Below are 24,621 nucleotides of genomic sequence, written 5' to 3'. Positions count from 1 at the left end.
CTTTTGAGTGAAATGGAAGTTAATAACTGCTTTTAGAAATCAGTTTGGAGTTGGTATATTTGTCACATGATTATGGCTTCAGGAAAAGTCAAACAAAAATTCTAAAATACTGTATTTATTAACAAATTTCCCTTCACTTTTACAGTACCAAAATGAACAGAATTGTACATGTCGACTCCACATACTTGTACACTTTCTCAAAAAGGAGAGAATAAGAAAAAACATGCATAATTCTATACAACGCAACATAGGCTATACTATATGCTACATTTTCCAGAACCTAGAGTCACACTCGGTTCCTGGGAGCGTTTCCATAAATGTTCCAGAGAAACGACATCATCAGCAGAAATTGTGCACCTTAGCGTGGTTAGCTGTGAGACATGGTCCGAAGAGAATGAGAGTCGAAATGGGGCAACTCTGAGTCAGAAGTAAAAAATATGGAGCAAAAAACAAAAATGAAAACAATGAATCGAGCCATACAGAAACCATACCGTACTCACAGTTACCCGGACAGAATAAGGATTTATAGCGCTCTGCTGTTTTGAGTGAGTCACTGAATTGTGTGTTGGCAGTAATAATGACTGCTAGATTCAGGTCAGCGACATTTGACCATGAGAAACGTGCAAGAAGTGACACATTTCACTCTGCAGTAAAGGCATACGTGCTTAACTCCATTTGACCTAACCATTAGAAGCCATCTAGACTAAAATACTATTAAATTTGACCTGAAATTATAATTCAAATTATATGCTGTAACTATATAAATGCATTATATAGATCTTATTGTAGATGATTCATCCATGTAGCTGTTTCCTTTATTTACTTTTTTTTTCTTTCAAATCTTTTCTTTTCTTTTTTAATTAAAATGCCTTCACTGGGTTGTCAAGCAAAACTTCTCCAATCTCCAAGACTTCTCCAATCATTTAGTCAGTTTAAACCTCGCCCCTGCAAGCTCACGTTCATTTGGCTCTATTTTTGAGTGCATGCAATGTCCACATGGCGATGCATAGAAAAAAAGCTGTATTCAAACTAAATGTATTCAGTCTTTTGAGAACAACCATCAATAGTTTGAATTAGCTCGGACCCATGGTTATTGGTCTCATATTCAGTTTTGAACATCTCAACGTCCCCATACCGCTCTGGGTCTTTAGTCGACATCTCGTCCTCTTGAGTGCATTTCACTTGCACCGAGCTCAGAGGAATGTTCGTTGTCTCCTCACACTGATTCTGATATGGACATCCCACGTTTGCTTCTAGAACCGGATGTGATGGAAACAAATGGAACTTGTTGTTTTGGACTTCTACGCCCAAATCTCCAGACTCCACAGATCCCTCAATGCAGTCTGGATCGTGTAGGACGGGGCTTGTGTAATACCCATTGCCCAGGCTTTGGGTGTTGTAGTAAGATGACTGGTTGTCCGTGAGTGTGAAGTCACAGATGGATACAACAGAAACGTGGTCCCCCTCAAAGCTCTCGTTGTGTGGTGCAGTCTTATTGGAGTCAATGAATGTCTCTCTCTCAAGTTCCAGGTCTCGAAGTAAAACCTGGAAAAACAATGTTTAATGGTTTGTATTTTATGCATTTAATACTGGTTTGTGACATATTAAACAAGCAACAATTAATAAAATCCATTGAATCTGCATTAGAAGGTTTTGGAGCACTCCTTTGAGTAACTGGTTTTATTATCAAAGTCTAATTTGACTGGATGGCTAGGGTTCCAAAAGTGCTGATATGGACCCTTATTACAGACTGACACATTTCGGCACTATATAACACTGTAAATCTGTTTTAAAAAATAAATAATGCCCATTTATAACACTATACTTTGTCTTTAATTACACTGACATTAAATTACAAGAAAACGACTAAACACTTCTAATACTCCTGCTGAAGGAGTAACTGTAAACGTGACATTTTTTCATCTTCTGTGTTATTTCTGGTATTTCAGCTGTAATTATAAACATAGATTCTTGTTTTCAAACTTTGAATTGGGTGTAGTGATTAAATTAATTAACCACAATTGATTTTGTGATTCCTGAAGTTTTAATATTGCTGAAACATAAAATCCAGTACCAAAGATCTGGGCAAGGGACGTTCAGAAGGTGCACAGTATCTCCAGAGCAGAAATATCACTAGGCCAAGAGCAATGAGAACAGCACACACAATCATGGCGATGAGGCTTTCTGAAGAACACACACACTAACATTAGTGCACGACAAACACTGACCAAACATATGCAAATAAATGTGTACTGCATCCAGTGCTGGGTAGTAATTAGATTCCAAAAATTAAGTACTTGTAATTACATTACTTTTTTAAAAATACACATAATCAGACACAATAACGTCATTCTCACAATAGCGGTAAATTATTTACACATTTAAGGTAATATAAAAAATAGTTGAGAGAATTAATGAATTATAATGGATTTCGTAACCAACTACAATTTTTGTCATGTAATTTGGAATTAGTAACCGATTACAATTTGTAAGTAATCTACCCAGCATTTACTGCATCTTTACACCACAAAATAAGTACAAACACTTGTGTAGAATGATGCACACCAGTGTTTGCTGGTATGTAAACACACTGCGGGAGGCTCGTGGGAGAGGAGGCCAGTACACCTTCAGCTGTGAAGTTGGCCACAGCACAGTACATTTGCCCTGGTAGAAGAAAACCAAATTCCACTTTGAGTGGGTTTTCCTCGATCACCTCAGCAGTGCGTGTCTTCAAGAAAAATAAAACAACTGAACGCTCCATTTAACCAAAACGGTAAAATAGGGTTAAAGGGATGTGAAGATGAGAGCTGTGCACCTGTCTGTCAGAGAGCTTCTGTTTGTTGTATAGCGTGACTGTGGCCAAGATGTTTTTAAAGTCATTTATGGGGCAGAGGCAAGCCATCTCCTTCTCTTCTTCATTATAATCGTAAGTTGTGCAGATTTCGGATGGAAGACAGGGAAAATTTACCGTCACCCACAGACTTCCATTGTCCATGGAGATGATAATGTTGGGGGGGCTGAATGTGGCAAAAGCTGGCAAAAAAAGAGAACGTATTTATCTTAACACTTTTTGAGAAATTGCAACAAATTCTTGTCTAATTATGTAAATTAGTTATCAACAGATGGCCTTCATTTATGTTTTGACACATTATCTAATATTAGTGAATGCATGTCTGTAGCTTTTTTAAAAGAAAACAATGTTTATTAAATGCAATTGTTTTTAAGCTTCAAGCTTTGCACAATTTTCCTAAATTTTGGTGAGGTTTAATACTGACAGTCATTCAAAGGGTCACAGAGCAGAGATCCATTCAGCCCGGGAAAATCTTCTGATCTCAGACTGATGAAGTTGTAGGTGTGTATGTTTGGAAAGACATGTGTCAGATCACAGCTTTGCTGGAAAATCTGGATGCAGTGTGAAACATTTTCCCATGATGTACTGCAACACAAACACACAATATCAAGAGCCCTTTATGAAGATGCCGTAAAATTCTTTATGGTGATCATCCGGCCATTCAAAACCGTGTGAAACAAACAAATATCTCTGACTTCCACTTACTTAAAAACGCAACTCTTCCATTGGGCGTGATTTTTTTTTTAAAAGTAAAGAGCGAGCAAATTGAGCTTGATCGCTTGTGAGTCATTTTCTTTTTCAATTCTAATTCAGAGGAAACCAACAGCGTGCCTGAAGCCATAACAATAGCCTATCTGCTATGGGGCAATAAGCCCGGATTGTGTTTGACTGTGGCTTTTCTGCAAAACCACACACAGTTTCATCTCTCAGCCAAGCGCTCTACTGCTCTCTGCTTCTGACTCTCATTTCTCCTATAAACAAAATCTTCCACGTCATTCAGTTACTCATGTGTTTCTAAACCTATTCTTTTGTGTGTAGATGAGACTTACCCACGTGTCTTGGTCTGGACAGTATAAGTCGTCTTAGGGTTGGCATCAGGGCAATTCCACTCAAGATGGCATCCCAAATCGATTGTACGGACTCCGACATCACAGACAGAGAGCACAGTCTCTAAAAGAAACACATGGAAACAAGAACATGTTGCACCTGTCTGTGTAACCTATATCACAGATGTGAAAGCATGAACAAATACAGAAAGCAAGAGAAACAAAAAATATATAAAAATATACACTCACCTACATTAAACATCAACAGAAAAAAATATTCCAACAAGTTTAGGGCAGTGACAGGCATCCCCACACCTCCACGTTATTTTAAGGGGAAAAGAAGCTGTATTTATCAAAATGCCATAGCTGATAATATCTGTACAAAGCTGACCGACAACATATTTATATTATGATATTAATATTACAAATTTATAATGACAAACAAACGAACACTCACATAGAAAGATTTACCTTAAACAGAGGAATGGGAGAGATTTCATTAGCTCTTACTTTCAGTGGGTGAGCAGATAAAGTGAGAAAAGGACAGATGTCACAGCTTCACTAGACTATGCCACAAAACCACACAGGGACTAAACCCACTGCAGAGAGGAAACAGGAGGAAGAGAACAAAAGCACTCTCTGGTAGCAAAAATGACAATCATATCATGATCCATCATTATATAATCATTAACAATTTATAATAAACACTATAATTCAGAATTATTTTACAACCTATTACAGATAAGAATAATTTTTTTAATAAATATTTTATGCTCACCAAGGCTGCACTTAATTGATTCATTTATGATATAAAAAATTAACTGTTGTCTATTTGAATGTATTGTATTTAGCTTAATTAGCACATTTTTAAATGTAAAATATTAAACCTATTCATTCCTGCGATCCTTCAGAAATAATTCTAATACGGATTTGGTGCTCAAGAAACATTTCTTATTATCAATGATGAAAGTTGTGTAGTTTCATATTTTTGTGGAAACGATACACTTTTTCAGGATTCTTTGACGAATAGAAAGTTGAAAAGAACAGCATTAATTTGAAAGAAATCTTCAGTGATACAGTCCTTAGGCTGTCACTTTTGATCAACTGAATGCATCCTTTCTAGTGTTGCACGATACACCGGTACTCAAATCGGTACGATATGAAATTTATTAGTAGCCTACCGGTGGTACTATAAGAGTGACAGCGCTCTAAATAATAAGAGCAGTGTTTCTTTAATTTGCGTCGATGTGTGACAGGCGGAGTCAGGATGTGTGTGCAGAGCTCTGCTTCCACAAGCGCGGGACGTGCTCGCGCTGCCGGGCTCAGACCTGAAGCGCGAGCACACGGCTTTCACAGCATGCGATCGCGACTTCAGTTCTCGACTGTTTCGTGGATTATTTCGATTGAATAATCAAAATTCTGTGTAAAAAATGTACGTCCTCCTGGCAAGTATTCACGTAAACACGGTTGGGTATGTCTTTAATGAATGTAAACCGTTTGTATAAATTAATCTTAAAAGGCCGGACCAGCAGCCTAATATCCTGTGTAATTAATGTTAATGAAACAACAGAAAATAGACAATCACCCAATGCTTGACTGAATAAATGTATCTATTTATTAAGAATCAGTCTATAGTTCATTTATAGAGTGAAGACTTTAGTTTTTTCAGCTACAGTATATCTATTTAACATTAGCATTCAAAAAAGAAATTAAGCACTTTTTATTTTATTTTTCTCTTAGTAGGCTATTCGTCATATTGTTTGTAATTTGATTTTTGCTTATTTTTAATAACAAAGATATAATTAAATTAAATATTTATATTGTAATTCTAAAATTACATTTACAAAATATTAAAACTCGTTTCATGAAATAAGATTTTGCTCATCCAAACCTGTTCAGAATTGTGAAAGGTTAGTTGTTAACATGATTGATAATAATGTCGACATCTTTGTAAGGACGTACACACTGGCACTTGCTAAATATTATTATATTTTATTTAATAAAGGGGAGGGAATGGTCAAAAAGCAGGGAAGGAACAAAGTTTTAAGTTTAAAAAAAAATTAATTTAGAAAACAATGAATTGTAAGTTCTGTCATATTTTTCAGTTACTTTTACTGTTTTTGTTTTTTTCCCCATGATATTGATTCAGGTATTTTAGTCTGGTATCGTATAGAAGTCATAATTTTGGTATCATGACAACACTAATCCTTTCTGAATAAAAGTATTAATTTCTTCAAATAAATCTTACAGAACCCAAACTTTACTGATATAAAGTACATTTAAAACATCCTGTAATTCATGGCATGTTAAACTATTGTATGTGTACATACGTTTTGTAGATACATTATACAGTGCATGGAATAAGCATATCATCTAGGCCTATACATTATATACTTTCTCCATATAGACTCATATAACATCATGTAGACTCTGTAGCCATTTTACCATGTGACATATAATATGTAAAGTAATAATGTGATTCACATCCTCCAAAGACACAACACAGCCTGTTAGCTCATGTCATTTAATGTCATTAATAAAATAATACATTTTTTTTTCCACTCAATATTTCAATAATCTTTCAAATAATAGTAAAAATAACAAAAATATTAACATCATGTGTCATTAGAAAGGCATTAAAACCTATGGGAGTGTTCAAGTTTAGAGGACTAGGACATTAGATCAGAATACTAAATGATCCACCTAGTCTAAACAATAATACAGAGTTTGTCTCCATCCAGAAAGACATTTCTGAGCAGTACAAGCGCATTAAGCAGTAGAATCTTTTTTAAATATAGTGCTTCACCTATATAACATGCAGTTATAATTTATGTCCGTGTGCTTGGCAGAGCAATGTTCGGCTCTGTGGGCGAGGGCGGCAATGCCTTGCACAGAAGCCTTTTCCCTGCCGCATCGCCATTCAAGTTCTTATAGGGGTTTTGCCGAGGTCCACGTGCGCAAATAGAGGGGAAACTCATCCCTGCTAGGCAGCAACCCAGACAGGATATGACCTCATCCTGTTCCGGAGGCGTAAGAGGGGTAGTGGCACCGTTGGAGTTGTTAGCCTCCCATCCCAGAGATCGGTTAATAGGGATGGTGCTGTTGTTGTTGTCCGTGTCTAGTAATGGAGGTAAAGAGGGCGGTTCGTTGGAGACCGGGGTGCTCCAGCCATTGGAGAAGGATTTTGTTGAAGTAACGCCGGCGCCATCTAGTGTATCAGGAGAGCTTGTGCAGTCCATAGGCTCCTCAAACACTGATTTGTTTGGAGACATCAACTCTACATCTAACAGGAGACCAGAGTCATCGGCTTCAGTTTCTTGACTTCCCATTTTAAGATTCTCCTTGTCATCCTCAACAGGAGCATCAGCAAGGTCGCTAATTTTAGACAGGTCAGCAATACTCTCATTGCTCGTGGTCAACACGCTGTCCCTCCCCATGTCCAACATATTTACATTGGCTGGATTTAAATATGTGTCCATAACACTTATATTATTCTTGCATTTCTCATTGTCACCAGTTCCACGCAGAGACTGGATGTCTTCTGGGGTGCAGGGCAGTGACTGGCAGCGTCTGTGAAAATGGGGCGGGCCGTTGTCACCGGAGACAGGGCTGCTGGGGTCAGGAGGTGGAGGGAGAGCAAAGGTGAGGGAAATAACAGACTTGCTGGGGGTGTCAAAGAGCTTGATGCGGCCGCCGTTGAGGTCCTGGCGCTGGGAGAAAGGGTTGACGCGCATCGGTGTGGTCTGAGTCAGGAGAGGGGATGGAGGGAGAAGCACGTCTGACTTGCTACGGCAGAGACGCTGGTAAGCAGGAATGTCTAGAGAATGCTTTTGACTCAAAGGCGTTGTGTTTGTGGACAACTGGTCTGAAAGGAAAGAGAAAAACTAATTTAAGGCTCAGATTTTACCAAGATAATAATTATTAAATTAGGGTCCTATGATTTTCATGATGCGGAAAACGCGTACTTAATTGTTAATAATAATAAAACTATTATTAAATTTTTAAAGTTTTATTAATTCAATTGATTAGACATGATTTTTGATTATTAAAATTTAATTTAGGCCATTACAATGAAAAACATGGAACGTGGGGAAAAATGTAAAAAAGTTCATAGGCACTAAAAATTAGCGTGTTAAACTTCTAATAAACTGTTGATAAACTGTAATTACATGATTTCAATTAATTAGACATCCTTTTTAATGACTAAATTTTAAATGTAACCAATAAAATAGAATCCAGAAAAAATAAAAGAAAAAACATTTAGGGAACTAACAATTTAGGGAAAAATAAAACTGATTGTATAGGGCCCTATTAAAAAAGAAACTAAAGATATTTAAGAATTTTATTTCTTAAATATTCTAAAACTAAATTATGACTGTTACATGATTTTATTGGCATGAATTTCCATTATGTATGTTAAGTATTTACATAAAGGTAAAAAAAAAAAAAAAGGCCTTCTGGCAACACATTCCCTGGGCTATGTTTTTTTTTTGCTGACTCACCCTGTACATCAGGCTCTATACATTCACTCTGCTCTCGATCACTCACTCTCTTCTCCAGCTCTGCCACCAGCTCTGTGAATGAGGGTCGGCTCTCTGGGTTCATCTGGGAGAGAAGAAAGAGACAGACAGATATCATTTCAGAATCTTTAAAATGTCATGTAAACACTTTTGGCTGATTAAAATTGGCCATATTTTTGAGAAGTCAGACTAACAGACTTGAATAATATATTTGTAGCTTGGCTTTAACCAGCATTTATCGATGCGAATTACACCAGCGTTTTGTAAGGCAAGCCTTCAAGATTAGCACAAAAAAAAAGTAGCGGACAATAGGTTTTGTTTTTTTATATGGATGTCAATGGAGGAGGAGCTTCAGTATTCTTATAGCTTAATGAACTGACAACCTTTCTAGTAATCTTCAATGTGTTTGCTATTAAATATTTATTTCGGAGTGAGCTATATTTGGAGTTTTCAACAACAAGGAATTCTCTTTTATAGGAGAAGATGATTTTGCGACAGGGACTATTCCATTTACGGCACTACACATTCATTGTTTATGGTATTCACAAACAGTGATTGACAGTTGTAAAACTCAAAGCGATTCAATGACATTAAAGCTGTAACGTGATTAGTTTACAAGGGACACATGATCCAAGTTGACGGTAACGCTTTTCCAGTGGTAGCAGAGCCTGGTATCTCATGTAATATGGTTAGAATACAATTTGCCCAAGCATTGTGCGCTTGCTCCAGAAAGATGTGAATTTAATCTTTGAAACATTCGATTCCCCATTACGTCATGTATACTTGGACAGGCAGAAGAAGACTACTGTATGTGGGTGTAAACGTGAGATGATGTATGATCCGGCATGACAGTAGATAAGAGGTCTTACACTGCAGCAGATCACTGTGAGGTTGAAGAAATGAGGAGGACTGTCTCCCACCATCTGCCGAAAGGCCTCCACATCCAAACCGAAGTCCTGAAACATAGAATCACCACCTAATTTCAGTCTTAGGGAAAAAGGTACAAAGCTGATACACAGCTGTATATTACCATCGCATGGAGCACAAGCTGTACTGTAGAAATAAATCACCATGACAAAGATTGGTTTGTATTTTGGTTGTAAAAAGTAAAAAACAATGATTTATATGTAATAGCATGACTAAAAAAAAAACTTTAATGAAATTACTTAAATACAGCAAATGATTAAACTCAACATGATTGGACACCCTTTTTGCTCAGCATAACACTGCATCATTGCCAGTGCTTATATCTCACACAGAGTAAACTATGATCCACATTCATAAATCGAGTGAGTACATGAGACTGGTGACAGGAGTTAGTCTGACATGCAAAGACTAGGTGGAAGGGTGAACCAAACAGAAATAGACCAATAAAATACTGTATCTGCAATTGCGGAATAAAGCACTCAGCAATAAAGGGAAAAATATCAAAAACATACTTGTCTTGCAATTTAGAATCTTTTTAGACACCCTTTTAGCATTTGTATTTAATAGAATATATTTAAATAATAAAAGCATTTGATCTGAGCATAAAAGATGCTGTATGTTCAGTTTTTCACCTCTGTCCGTGGGAGGAAGTCAGGATCCGCCTGTATCCGGCCAATAATCTCACAGAGAATGATACCGTAGGCAAACACATCAACCTGTGTAAAACAGTGTTTTAAGGCTCTAAAAACCTATACATTAGAATGAACTTAATAGAACAATATTCTCAATCGAAGAGGATAACGGCACTAACTTTGCATTTGATATTGTGAAATACCAGTAATCTGATAAGTAATGTGGGTGAAACAGTCATTTAAAAGGACTCTGGCCTGTATGTGGGTAATCAATCATACAGTGTTTTACCTTTTCATTGTAGTGCTCTCCTCTGAGCACCTCTGGAGCCATCCAGTAGGGGGAGCCAACGACAGACAAGCTCTCTTTCCCTGCCTCATCACTGAAAACAGACAAAGGGAAAACATACTTAAAGGGCACCTATAAGTTGTTAATCTTTTTATTATTACTCCATTTCCACATTAAACACCCATAACCCCCCAGTCCATTAACCCACAGATGATTATGTGTGCATGTATAACAAATAAAACAAGGCCTTGTAAGATCTTAATTATAGCTGGCACACTCATACACTGCTGAGAGATATGCACTTCCTTGGTTTTATTTTGGTCTAGGACTGTGTACTGGCATAAATAGACTGAAAGGGGAAGAGTGGACACAAGGGAAGAGAGAGAGATAAATGGAGTAATGTACCACAGTGTAAACACCATTTGGGGATTTGGGCTAGTCAGAGTGACGGAATCTACCGCAGCAAACTGCTGAAATACTTTGTCCTTTTTAGGAGAGCTTTCCAAAAAGCCATCGTTTAGCAATGTGCTCAGACTTTTTCAGATATACAAACACTTGTGGTTTTACACGTAAACATTTGCAAGCACAGTAAAATATGAATTACATAACATTTAAACAAATACCAACATTGAAAAAAAAAGAAAGAAAAAAAAATAGGGTTAAGCCCAACTGTGAGTTTGAGTGCAGTCTTTCTTTTTTCCTTTCTCTCACACATAAAACAGGAATGCAGGGCCGGAAACATCTATCTGACTGACTGAACTACTACTACTACTAGTACTACTACTACTACTACTACTACTACGTAAGCAAAACAGAAAGCATTATTCCACAATACACACTTCAATAAGCAAAACAGAAAGCATTATTCCACAATACACACTTCAAACAGTGTTTAACTGAGCAAGTGGCATCCAATTAACATCTTAGTACAACTGGTTTACATTTTTAAATTCAATTGTAGTAAATAAAATTATAAAAATTTGGTATCTCAATAAAACGGTCAGTCAAGAAAACGGAATTCTAGTTTATTCTTCGTACTGAAAAGAGAAAGTCAAGTCAATCCCATTGCATTGTGGGACAGTACTTTATGCAGTAAACTGTTGTACATGACCATTCAAGTGTGGGCTAAGGAAGAATATATATATATATATTTTTAGAAAGAAATTAATACTTTTATTCATCAAGAATCAATAAATTGATCAATGGTGACAGTAAAGACATTTAATGTTATAAAATATTTCTATTTGTAAAAAAATAATGCTATTATTGAACTTTCTATTCATCAAAGAAACCTGAATGTCTTGAGCAGCAACTCAGCATATTAGAATGATTTCTGAATGATCACTGGAGACAATGAAGCTGAATGAATTGAGCTTTGCTGGCATAATAATAAAAAAACAATTAATAGAAATTAAAATAGAACACACCTAGTAACATTGTGAAATCATTACAATTTAAAATGTTTTACTGTATTTTTTAACAAATAAATGCAGCCTTGGTGAGCAGAGACCTTGCCATTTTTTTTTTATATATAAATCTTACCGACTTCAAACTTTTGAACGGTAGTGTAATTGCATACTATGCACAGTAAATATACATACTGTAAAATAATAGTAGTATGCTATTCTGAACATTGGTATTCTCTTACCAAAGACACTAAGATGACCAAGGCAGAACAGAAATAGCTCTCTGATGGCACTTACATTACACACACCATGTTCTTGTGGTACACATTAGCAAGCCCATCAGGCCGAGACCGTGTTTTAAAGCAAAGCTGAACACAGACTTACAGTACAAACCTCTGCTCTCAAACATAAGTTTAGACAGAGACCCTATGCTGAGGAATGGATTCCACAAGCAGCGAATCACTTTAATATGTCACAGCATGAGTGCTTCACTAAAAGCAATGTTAATCCACAGGATACATGGATTAACTGTTACATACGGTGGTCTGCACCGGCCAAACAGTTTCAGGTCAAATATAAAAGCACTGGAATATCATTAAATATAATCCCTTACTAAAAGGTGCAAGCAGTTATTTTGTTTATGTTGTGCTGACCAACATGACAGTCATTTCACAAAAGCAACAGTATTCAGTTATTAATAACATTGTAGAATGCACTATTAGTAGTCAGACAGGATTCATTTATTTTGTAAACGAAACTCAACACAGCAACTGGCTACACTTAAAATTTTAATCTCTTAAGTGTAAAAAAAAAAAAAAAAAAAAAAAAAAACACTCAAAAGCACTATTAAAGGACAATTCCGGCCAAAAATGAACCTAGGGGTAAATAACACATGGGTATCGAGTCGACCGTTCTCTGGGATGCGTTTTCATGATGACCGAATGTACCCAGTTTTAAAGTTAGTTTTAGTTTAACCAAAGATTAGCTCATAACACACACTTATCGAATAAGTACAAATAAAAATCGCTAGTTAATACCACTAACAAGGCTCAAAATAGCCCCACACTTGCAGGTAGAGACCCTAATTATGCTTCCATGTTAGTGTGGGGCTATTTTGAGCCTTGTTAGTGGTATTAACTAGCGATTTTTATTTTTTACTTATTCGATGCCCCATACACTAGTAACGTTATAAGCTAATCTGTGGTTAAACTAAAACTAACGTTAAAACTGGGTACGTTCGATTATCATGAAAACGCATCCCAAAGAACGGTCGACTCGGTACCCATGTGCTATTTAGCCCTAGGTTCATTTTTGGCCGGAATTGTCCTTTAATTTCTTTAGGTGTAACACTTTTTTTTCTAAAGATGAAAAAAAGAAGTTTTTTAACCAATACACTTTCAAATTTGCTTTGAAGCCACCCTCGTATTGTGTATAAAAGGCCTCAAATCTAATTGATGTGCTGGTAAGGGCCAAGCTACCTCCTCCCTTCATTTCTCCTCAGTAAAAAGCCACTCAACAGTATCATGAACAAGTTGCCAGGACCAAAAATGTATCTGCACAATTAAAGTCTTCAGCCATCCTCACACTAGGAAATATCAGGGGAGCGATTTCTTGAAAAAATAATGTATATCATTATATGCTTCCGTGCCCTTGTGGACGGTCATATACTGGCTTCAATATATGGACAATCAGATTTCTCAAAAATATGATTTCTGAATATTGAAGTGCTCTTCGTAGGTAGACTACCGTTCAAAAGTTTAGGGCTTGAAAGACTAATTTATTCCTGTGATGCAAAGCTGAATTTTCAGCATCATTTCTCCAGTCTTCAGTGTCACATGATCCTTCAGAAATTATTCTGATATGCTGATCTTGCTACTTTTATTATCTACTACCTATTATTATCAATGTTGAAAACAGTTGTACTGCTTAATATTTATGTGGAAACCGAGATTTGTTTTTTATAAGGATTCTTTGATGAACAGAATGTTAGAAAGAACAGTACTTACAAAAAATAATCTTGTATAACATCATGAATGTCTTTACAATCACTTTTGATCAATTTAATATGTCCTTGCTGAATAAAAGTATTAATTTCTTCTTATTAACATCTAACAGACCCCAAACCTTTTTAACAGTAGTGTGTTTGGTATTTGATAATCTTTTTTATATCATTTTAAATACTATAATGTATGCATCCATTAATGAAGTCTTCATATTTTTTTAATATCTAGAAATTGTTATTTGTACTTTAGTGTCTGTCATGAGTTTAAATCTTTAGTTGGGTTTAATGGGTGTGTTGGATTTTTTCCCCATTGTTATTCTAGCCGAGCGTCTACATGAACTGTATGTGCGTGTGTGTTCCTGCATTAACTGTACATGCCTCACATCATGTGTGAATAGATACTTGGGTCATTAAGGGTAAAAGTCAACATCATAACTCGAGCATATCTTAGGTATTTAACATCTATTTCATTTGCATGTTTAGCTCCGTGTACACATCTACTGAAACAACAACAGGACATGCCTGGGCTGGATGTGTAGAGGCAGCACAAACCTGAAGATGTGCTGACTACATACATGCACTTTAATCATTTACTCTCCACCTATAGAAACAAGTGCTTCATGGGAAAATAGAAGCTCATCAATCAGTCTTTGGCTGCTTCCATCTCCCTCTCTGGAAGAGTGCGGTATACATCTAATCTTATCTCTTGAGTTATGAAGATGAAATTTACTGACCTATGATCAGGAATTTTCTCTGCCAGTCCAAAGTCCCCCACCACAGCACTGCACTGCCCATTCTCCCAGCGTACCAGACAGTTCTACAAAACAAAAAACACATTCAGAGCGAAAGATGAACATTTGTGTGTCCTTACCGTGTATTTCTGTTTATTATTTTACAGAAACATTTTCTTCAAATGGCTGTGTTGTGAACAGTACGAATCCAGTGTGATGTTTTTTTGGAATATACACTTGGGTACACGACTGCAGGTGTATCTTTGACAAAAAGTCTCTGGAATAAACACCCTTCCAGTGTGTGTACCTTTGACGTAAGATCTCTGTGAAATATGCCCTTGCTGTGGAGATACTGCAGTCCTCTGGCAATGTCCAGACTGAGGTTTATTCTCACAGACCAGGACAGGAACATGTCACTGTTCAGCAGCTGCTCCAGGTTACCGCCATTAATGTACTACAATACACACAGAGGTCAAACATTTCTTTACTGGGGCATCTTCTATATAGAATTACCTGAAGGGTAAATGTGAAGTATGTCATTTCTGAGCCATATGAGGCAAAAATAAACTTGAAAAAATAATAGATTTCAAAAGTATCCCCAAACACTCCTACAAGTAAATGTAGTCATTATCCCATTAAACTATACGTGGGATATTGGTACATCGATAAAAAAACAAAAAAACAATGCTATCAATTGATTAGCAGGTGCTACAAACTGAACGTTTAGTATTAATTATGCTCTTCACCCTAAGCGTCATGTTCATGTTACATCATTTAGACATACATTTCAGTTAAGATTGTTTTGAAAACTATTTAGAAGTTATACAGTAGTGGCCAAAAGTGAAAATGATTATCTTCACCCTTTATTCAAATATTATAAAAAATTTAAGACATTGTAAGCATATTGTGTAGTTTTGCTTAGAGTCAATTGTGTGGACATCATTTTTGGCAAGACTATCATACAAACAAAAATATTTTTGTATAGTAAAGTAAAACACGTAGCTGTAATTTGCCATTTTGGCCAAATAATTTTGTCAGATAGATACATTTATATTAAAAAAATTACAAAATTATTTTCGTCATATTTTGATGGCTTAATCAAAATTGTAGGGCTATTAAAAATAAATACGATTTTTTTTATGCTTGTTAGATTATCGCTGCATTCACTTTGACAAATTGGGCTCAAGTGTATCTGTGTGTATCATAACTCTCACTGCTTTACCTCTGTCAGGGCATGAAGGTGTCCCTCATGTACACACACTCCCACAAACCTGATGGGACACACACAGAGAAACAGGGTAAGGGTGTTGGGGGAAAAAAACAGGAGAAAGTGCTAACAAGTTCCTTCAGGAGTGACCCATCTCAAGAATGTGAGCTGGAACACCTGCAATCTTTGAAGGCAATCTTAAGCATGCATGTACACACTCTCTCTCGTGCCCTCTCACTCAGACATGCATTTAATTCAAACACTCAAGACCACACAAGCTGGTGCAGGTTAAGAAGACAAAAGAACCTAGACTTTTTGCCATGGCACATGTAAACAAACACGCCATTGATGTGGGGATTAGTTTAAGCTTAATATATTTGTATTTCATAGGTGATAACAATGTGTTGTTCCCTCCTCATACAGTGTCAAACATTTACTCATCAGCTTCTAATTAAATATTTTACTCTATATAAACAGTGGCTGCCATTATGGAGGCATGACCAAGACAAAAGCCACCATCCTGTGACATTAATATTCATGTTCTCATACAATGCAGTGTTTGTTGCCCAACAGCACAGACTTTGTCCTCTAGGTAAGCTGGACATAAAAAACAAAAAAATACTTTCCATTCTAGATAAAACTTCCATTCTAAATGAATGAATTATTCAAAGAAACACTTGGAAATTCATAAAAATGAACAAACATCTAGTTGGAAACTCTCTTGCCGCCCTGACCTTAGACTGTGTTAGTACACGTGAGAGACATTAGGCCAGACACTGGTGATTTTATTTACCAAATAACTGAGGTACTGTAGGTGGTACCATGGTACATATGGTACCAGATGGTTATAATGGTTATGGTAAATTGCTTGAATTGATGGGATTCAATCTAACAGTGGCCAAGCCTCACAAAAATGATCAAAATGGCTGAAATTGATTACAGCATTTTTAATTATAATATACTTAATGGTTTGCATAAATTATTATGCAATTTAATTTTGCATTATCACAACTAAAAGAACTGAAAAAATTAAGAGATATGTATAAGGGTTTGTGTTTTGAAATTTGTTCAATATATAATTAAAATATACAATTCATAAGTTTGGGGCCGGTAAAATGTGTAAAAAATTGTTGAATTAAGTCTCATGCACAAAGCAGCATTTATTTGATCAAAAACACAGATTACAGAAATAATTTACACTTTAAAATTCACATCATTACTCCAGTCTTCAGTGTCACATGGTCCTTTAGAAATCATTCATATATGCTGATTTGGTGCAAGGATAATTTCTTATTATTATCAATGTAGACAACAGTTGTGCTGCCTAATAATTTTGTGGAAACCGTGATATAAATCAAATAAAACATCTATTGTGGAAAGTTTAATCCAATAAAGTACAGAAAAAACGTAGTTTAATTTTTTTTTTACACAATATGATCATTTTAGTAGCACATTATGAAATCTAATGGCCAAATCCCCACTGCATGTATATTGTGTACATTCAGTGTCAGCCAGCCCTGTTGTCAGTGAATGTAGATGCTGCAGACCTGAGTATGTTGGGATGTCTTAGGCGGTTCATCAGCTGTACCTCCTTCAACATGTTGGCTCTGTTACTGGCCATGGTGTTCATCTTCAGAGCCATCACCTGCCCAGTGATACGATGCTGCACCTTCAGAGAAAGAGAGCGAGAGAAAACACTTGTGTCACAGACAGACTTTAAAGGTCTATTCATGTCTGGGGCAGCTGGACAGAGATCTCTGGCCCTCTTCTCTCCCTCTTACACAGACACACAGACACACACACACACACACACACACACGATTCATTCCACACTTCAAAGTCCCTGGCTGCAGGAGACAATTCTCTGCACTCAAGAGGACATAGAGTTGAGTCTGTATCGAAAATGTGGAATTTAAAATTTAGAAATAAAAGTTTTAAAGTTGAATTTAAAACAAAGAAAGTTACATGAAATTGATTTTGTACGTTACTAATCAAATATAGGCAAGTTTGTGACACTGACCATGTGAACTCCTTTGTACAAAAGGTCAAGACGACAAAAGGCCTAAAATTAAAGGGATAGTTCGCCCAAAAATGTTAATTCTGTCATCATTTACTCACCCTCAAGTTGTTCCAAACATGTATGAATGTCTTTCTCCTGCTGAACACAAAAGATGTTATTTTGAAGAATGTCTGTAACCAAACAGTTGACTTCCATGAAAAAAAAATTCTATACTATGGAAGTCAATGGGGCCCATCAACTGTTTGGCTACCCATATTCTTAAAAATAGCTTTCATTTATACAGGTTTGGAACAACTTGAGGTCGAGTAAATGACAATTTTTTATTTTGGGGTGAACTATCCCTTTAAGTAACATCATCACAAGTCAAAATGTATTCATTATCTTTCCTTTTTTGGAGTGGCTCATCAGGTCACATCTCAAAGGAAATACGAAACAGACCCACAACACACTGCTTGATTTCAAGCTGGAGATTTGAATACTCAACCTGCCTGGTCCATATCTACACTAAGTAGTAGCCCCAATAGCACACATACAGTTGAACTGAGAACCATTATATAATGGTCCAAGGCAACTTAAAAAAAAAAAAAAAAAAAAGATTTATGGGGCACAAATTATAATGTGTGTCTTGTTTCATCACTATAAATTTAAAAAGTATGCTATTGACTAAGTCTAATGTTGTCTGAACATGTCCCCTCGATGACAGACACCCAGAGCAAGATTTTCCCTCAAGGACTGAAACTCTCTGCATCAAGTGTGTTCTTCATCTTTGAATGTCAATACAAAAGCAATATGACAATCTAATAAAGCAAAGGCAGAAACCCATCCCTGATTGGTGACACCCAAACCTGTGCCGTGCCGTCTGGCTGGCTGAACTTGCCTGCAGCGCCAAAGCGTGCAAGCTAAGATATCATGATAACAATGAGCACCATTATCTGCTTTTGCGAGTCTCAAGAAGATCAATAGCCTGAAAGTTTAAAATCCATAAATTATCTGATAAAACTCAGCCCTGCAGCTAGAATGATGAAGAGTGAACGATTGCTCACATATCTGAGGGTGTGTGTCCAATACACTGCTTTTATCAAAGGTAAACAGTGCATTCTCAGGGATGGATACAGAAGACGCCTTAAACACACATAATATGCATTTCGGCATCCAGTGATAAAAATATCTGTGCAGTGAGAATTGAGGTCCTTGAGGCAACTGAGAGAAAGTCTTCTTTTCCCAAGTAACAATAGTATATAGAATCGGAGTGCTTTCACATTTTAAGTTGTTGATTTCAATTTCAAAATCATAACTGTTGATCATTTTGAATACAAACCTTTGACTCAAGAGTAGAAAGCTGCAGTTAATCGCAGCAGCAGAAATTATAATTTCTCCATTTATTTCAAGTGATTATTCAGCTCTATGTGGGATGGATTCATATGGCAAAACATTTCAAATGAACTGTAAACCTTTTAGCTGAAACCAGTATCCAATTGACCACATTTTTTAAACAAGCAAACAAGGGGTAGGGGTTGTATAGAGCTATGTGAATGACAGCTGTTCAAATTTTGTGGAGCTTTCCATGGAATTCTATGAGGACAGAATCCATGCATATCAAATTAGCTGTACAGCATTAGTTTTTAAGAGGGAGGAGAGGTGTGCGTGGGATTGGGAAAAAAAAGGCACAATTTTAACTAGGGTTGCCCACATAATTGTCACTGCGTAATGTGTCAGACTCAGAGAATGTGCACTACCTGTCAGGCCACGTCTCCATGGACCCTGCACACTCTAATACACGAACACGCACTCTTGCACTACATCTGACAAGGCAAACAGTTGCTGAATGCACATTGAGGTTGCTTTATATGCTGTTGAGTGCATGAAAAACAGAGGTTATAAGAGTTTGGATGAGTGTGTATGTATGTGATGAATTTAATTTCTATCAGCATACTTCTCATATTGCAGTTTAGACAGGTGGTCTGAGACAGCACTTAACAGAGCATCATTACCACCCACTCACACGCTACTGCACACTGCCAGAGAGACCCAATAGAGCCCCACAGAGCACTTAACAGGCCCTACAACATTATCAGACACACACACAACATTTTCCTTCTTCACAGCTTCCACAGATGGAAGCTTAACATGATCCTGTACTTTGTTTTCTTTATACAAACGTTATTTGAATGTAAAACACTGGCATTGACACCCAGTTTACCTCTGTTAGCTATGTGGCATTTTTAAGGATGCACTGATATTAAACTTCTGTCCAATACCTATAAAACAATGTTTATAATGCTATGGCAGATAACCAAATACCAGATATTTCAATTCTATACTATTTTGTCTAAATAAAAAAAGTAATAAAACATAAGATCAATAGTTTTAAATGTGTAAATTTAGGCATCTCAATTGTGTAATGCACTGTAAGATTGTTTTTTCAATTCGAGATTACATTTCACAGTGTTAAATTATTAGTGTTTTAAAAGATTAACGTTTCTTTTCATTGAATCATCCAGCACTTTGCTAATCTAAATGTAAAAACGGGAAATTAGCATCCACGATGAAGTATTTAATTATATATACATATATATTGTGTAGCCCTACATTTGATTCAAAGTGAAAACAGTTCATGTGAGGACAATCAAAGTTACAATGGCAACACAAGAGATAAGCTTCTACCTAGATTTTTTGGGTTATGAGCAGAAATCTTTAATCACCCTCCGACCAAAGCTTATTCTCACAAACACACACTTGCAAAATGTATGAAAATGCATTCACAAACAGACTTCAAATTGTTCAGACTGCACTGATATTTAAAACATACGCAAACTCAAACAAACGTGGAGGAGCTCTAAGGCAGCAATAGAGCTTGACAATCATGCATGCCCAGACAAGTAAGAGACACCGAAGAACAAGAATAGAAAGAGAAAATAGGAGAGAGAGCAAAAGGGAAGCACCAAAGGGGGACTTTGTGTTGTAAATTCAGGCTTTCGAAATCATGTCAAAACTAGCTTGCAAATTGTTTGCAACCTCAAACTGTCTGACCAATGAGAACAGGTATTTAATGATCATTTCACAAATGATCCCCTTCTACTGAAAACCCCACTGCCAGTGTGTTTTTACCACACTACTCATATCTATATTTAATGGAAGAGAGTCCATTTTTAAAACGCGTGACTCCAAGAGGGAACCAGATCCCATCGATGAGCATCTTTTCTAATTTGTGGAACCCAAGACGCGTTACCGTGACATCACCCCTTTGTCAAACGCAGATCACGTGCAGTCTCCAGACTCATTACTGTAGTTCAGGAACACACTAAGACTTAATGAGCACACTCGATACAGGGACCTCAACACAATGCTCAAATGTAAAGGTATGAAAAAGAGAACCCCAATATCCATTGAGAACTCTCCATCATTATTCATCCAATAAGAAAACTGTATCACCTACAGAGGCCCCAAAGAATGCATGCACTGATACATATACTTTACAATTAACGCACTATAAGTTGCTTTGGATGGATACAAGTGTCAATAATGTGATGTGAATGTTTTATCATTTGTAAACTTTACAAAATTAGCAATTTATAAAGAAATGGCACTTGTTTTGATATTTTGTTAGCTAATTCATTGACATTCAGGCATTTTTAAGTGTCCAAATACATTTAGGAGCCTTTATCTATTTTCCATACACGGGTTTTAAAGCAAATAAACCATGCAGATGATGATTCTTTTTTGCGAGTTAGAAGGCAGACAGAAAAAAACCCTCTTGCTCTCTTGATTTAATTCTTGCTCTCCAACCTCCATCAGATTCGTGTAGGGGATTCTCACATAAATAGCTAGTTTGTCTTGGCACAGCCTAAAATGAGAAAGCCTGCTGATCCCACGATGAGCTGAGCATCAAACCAAGAGAAATCCAAAATTATCTCCTCTTTCATCACTTGTTTTGGTTTTATCAAGGTAGGCAGAAAAAGGCAGCATGGGTGCATTGAGCAATATTTTTTTTCTCCTGTAGAACTGATTAAATATCAACCAAGCCATTATCTGAACCGACCCAAGAAAGAATTTTCAGATCAAACAATTAGAAGAGAACGAAAGAAACTTTTTTTTTTTGGATAAGTTCTTACTGTTGACAGTCTGCAAAGCCTTTGAAAAATAAAAACAGCACCTGAAGGATCTGTCACGACAGGTATAGACACTGCGAGATTGCTCAATAGTATTGTTGTAGGCCATTATGTAAAGAATCTGTTGAAAACAAACTAAAATTAATCTTATAACTGTGGACTATTAGCTGAGGTACTACATAATTAAACATGCCATATTTACATCTTTCATAACCCTTGCACTACAAACAGAAATAAAAAGCAGCAACCACATATTTGCATATATATTGACCTAATCAGCAATGACATTCTTGCAGGCAATAACCCGCAGGAAGTTATTGCCATATTTGGAGTGTGGTCAGTAAATTGGCCTACAGGGTGATCTATGAGGGATGCTAATTAGGTCTCTTCTCTCTCTTTCAGTCTCGGCCTCACAAACACAGGAGTAGAGTTTCCAGCACACCTGCGCACCTTGTCAACGGGTATCCACTTTCACACCAACACAGACCTACTGTCCTTACACAGGTCACGAACCCTTTTTCTTTTAGCAGGAAGAGGACCGCCAGAATGTGAAGACTGTTTTTATCATCTGAATTTTGCAAAGAGGTTCATAAATTGGTTGAGAATGTGAAATGGACCATGAATTAACAGGGCTACAAAACCTGGAGGCACAATGATAGTCAGCTTGAAGTGAAAAGATGGTTACAGTTGCCAAAAGTCACTTTATAACAGGATCATTTCTGTTATGTAGTACCTTATGAGCTCTGTAATGTTCATTTAATTAAGAACTTGCATGCAGGTGTATACCACAAATATGCTCTACTCAAGCTTAGGAACTTCATTTTATTATAAGTGAACGAACAGGATTGAACATAACAGAATGGAAATAAAGAGTAGAATTTAGTAATGCCATAGGGATTAGGTTAGCCTAAGGTTATCAATAAAGTACTTTTTTTAATTAAACACCTTTTGATAATACAATGCAGATTTCAGTAATTTTATCAAACAATATTACTGTAGACAAACCAACTAGTACTACAGAAAATTAATAAATGCATTTCATTTAAATCCTTGCTTTTGCTATTATAAAATATTATGGTTAATATTAGTAGCATATTCAATACTAAGAGGGTGAAAGTGAAAAGGCAAATATGCCATCCGTTCAATATATAGTCAAGACAAGTCCAAGACTAACACATACTGTATGATATAAACAAATATACTGCATAACAAAAATGATTTTATATTATATGCATTCATAACACTTTGCTGGAAATGCACCACGTGCAATGTGCTAAAAAGCATAAAACAAATAACATGACAAATATTTACCTTGAAAACCTCTGAGAAGAAACCTGAGCCGATCTTCTCGCAGATGAAGTCATCTATTCGCGCCAGGCTGGACACGGCACTGCGCAGCGCCCGGTAAGAGGACGGCCTGGCCCGGTGCGCTCCGTGAATCCCGTGCATAAGAGAATCTGAAGCCTCCGGCTCCAAGTCATCTTGGTCCATGACGAAGGTCCCTAATGACATTCTCTCGCGCACTCTAAATTCTACCACGAGCGTTTACATATCTCTGACGGTCACGCAACACTCCAGTTTCGAGGTCGCTGTATTTTTTGGACAGTAAAAAGTGGCCCGCCTTTCGATCAAGTTAAGAGCAGCTAAACGCAAATTCCCGTTGCGCGTCCGGCGCGTGACCGATCTTCAGGTCTCGTGCGTCGCTTCCTCCGTACTGATGTTTGGCCTCATTTTTAGTAATGCATCACATTCCTGTTTCAGATAAGAGATGAGAATCAATGTCAACGACAGATATGTTGATATCACCTGATCAGTGTCTGCTTAAAGCGTGTTTGCAAGAGCAAGTCTTGCGGTCAGTATGCTTGGTGAAGTTGAACTAAGTTAGTGTAAATGATAGTGTGCATCTTCCGCTAAAGTCGGACTGCAGATAACAGCCACATTTCACATAGAAAAGTGAGCCCATACGCGCTGTCGCTACTAATCTAAAACTATATTTGATACCGTCACTTATCATTTTAAAGTAACCTTGTTCCAATCAATATCATATATTTATCACCATGTCGTTTATCGTCATTCAACCCAGCTTACCTGCGCTGCTCTACAGGTAGCCTATAAACTTATCAAGTCTTCGCTTCACCACCTTACAGTTTTCAGTCTTTTGTAAATCCTAAAGTTCTCGGATGCGACTGCTCAACTCCCCTCGTGTTTCATTTTGAAAGCGACTAAACGGGGAGCCCCTACTGGCATTTGTGTATGAAAGTCGCAGGAAATGTGTGCAGAGTCAGTTTGAGCTCTTATTGGAAGCGACTCACCTGGGCGGGTCCAGCAGCAGCAGCGGCGGCAGATCACCTGCAGGGGCGCGCGCACGCCAAGCCATGTAGTGATGTTGATGAAACGGGACACCACGCCCCCCATACTTACTTTTAGCCCACATCCCCTTTTTGTATAATTGTGTAGACTATCTCTGTTGGCTAGCAATAAAAGCAATATTTTTTATTTAGGCAGTAATTCGCTAGTTTTAGAACTTAATATTATTTCAAACAAGTGTGCGAATTACACAATATATTTTTTTAACCATTTCAAAGAAAAAAATGCTTTAATTTTTTTTAAACGACTGCATTATTAAATGAATTTAGCTCAATCTGTCGAGAATCTTTGTCAATGCCAATTTTCCAAATTGCCACTAACACAATAGCCATAAAGGTCAATAACAATTAAGGTCTTATTAGAACTTTTTGTGATATGCAAATGTATAATAAATTGATACATGACGACAGTGGGATTATTTTTGTTTTGTTTTAATTAAGTCAATGCACTATTTACAAGTACAGTTGGTTAATATATTTTATAGCCTATAATTTTTAATCGTGCTTTGAGAAACTTT

At 36.8% G+C, this 24,621-nt stretch overlaps 2 protein-coding genes and 1 long non-coding RNA gene across 3 annotated transcripts; all 3 read right to left on the bottom strand.

The window, feature by feature from the left end:
- Window positions 1–911: 911 nt before the first annotated feature.
- Window positions 912–3,727, bottom strand: LOC143736587 (uncharacterized). Its single transcript, XM_077227270.1, has 5 exons — window positions 3,276–3,727; window positions 2,816–3,033; window positions 2,566–2,728; window positions 2,075–2,184; window positions 912–1,545 (listed from the first exon to the last, which is right to left on the bottom strand). Exons 2-5 carry the CDS (start codon window positions 2,993–2,995, stop codon window positions 1,030–1,032), a joined length of 969 nt encoding a protein of 322 aa, XP_077083385.1. The 5' UTR covers window positions 2,996–3,033; window positions 3,276–3,727; the 3' UTR covers window positions 912–1,029.
- Window positions 3,728–3,812: 85 nt separating this feature from the next.
- On the bottom strand, window positions 3,813–4,433 carry LOC143736586 (uncharacterized). The gene is made up of 3 exons (XR_013203495.1): window positions 4,369–4,433; window positions 4,147–4,212; window positions 3,813–4,021 (listed from the first exon to the last, which is right to left on the bottom strand). It is a non-coding gene; the product is annotated as an uncharacterized LOC143736586 (long non-coding RNA).
- Window positions 4,434–6,407: 1,974 nt separating this feature from the next.
- tesk1b (testis associated actin remodelling kinase 1b) lies at window positions 6,408–24,014 on the bottom strand. The gene is made up of 11 exons (XM_077228158.1): window positions 23,826–24,014; window positions 23,049–23,489; window positions 17,156–17,277; window positions 15,624–15,672; window positions 14,709–14,855; window positions 14,405–14,487; window positions 10,266–10,356; window positions 9,977–10,060; window positions 9,287–9,373; window positions 8,400–8,502; window positions 6,408–7,762 (listed from the first exon to the last, which is right to left on the bottom strand). The coding sequence occupies exons 2-11, from the start codon at window positions 23,247–23,249 to the stop codon at window positions 6,726–6,728; spliced, it is 2,004 nt and encodes a 667-aa protein (XP_077084273.1). The 5' UTR covers window positions 23,250–23,489; window positions 23,826–24,014; the 3' UTR covers window positions 6,408–6,725.
- Window positions 24,015–24,621: the final 607 nt, after the last annotated feature.

The sequence above is a fragment of the Siphateles boraxobius genome, unplaced genomic scaffold, assembly GCF_051911475.1.
Source record: "Siphateles boraxobius isolate OS27281-9 unplaced genomic scaffold, OSU_SipBor_1 130, whole genome shotgun sequence".
NCBI lineage: Eukaryota > Metazoa > Chordata > Actinopteri > Cypriniformes > Leuciscidae > Siphateles > Siphateles boraxobius.
This window is presented reverse-complemented; position numbering and strand designations above follow the sequence as displayed.

Coding starts and splice junctions, on each gene's coding strand:
- LOC143736587 (XM_077227270.1), bottom strand. CDS start 2,995: ATGGACAATGGAAGTCTGTGGGTGACGGTAAATTTTCCCTGTCTTCCA. Junction 2,729..2,815: donor AGAAGCTCTCTGACAGACAG/GTGCACAGCTCT, acceptor TTTTTCTTGAAG/ACACGCACTGCTGAGGTGAT. Junction 2,185..2,565: donor TTACATACCAGCAAACACTG/GTGTGCATCATT, acceptor TGTGTTCTTCAG/AAAGCCTCATCGCCATGATT.
- tesk1b (XM_077228158.1), bottom strand. CDS start 23,249: ATGTCATTAGGGACCTTCGTCATGGACCAAGATGACTTGGAGCCGGAG. Junction 15,673..17,155: donor AGACATCCCAACATACTCAG/GTCTGCAGCATC, acceptor GTGTCCCATCAG/GTTTGTGGGAGTGTGTGTAC. Junction 7,763..8,399: donor TATAGAGCCTGATGTACAGG/GTGAGTCAGCAA, acceptor CTTTCCTTTCAG/ACCAGTTGTCCACAAACACA.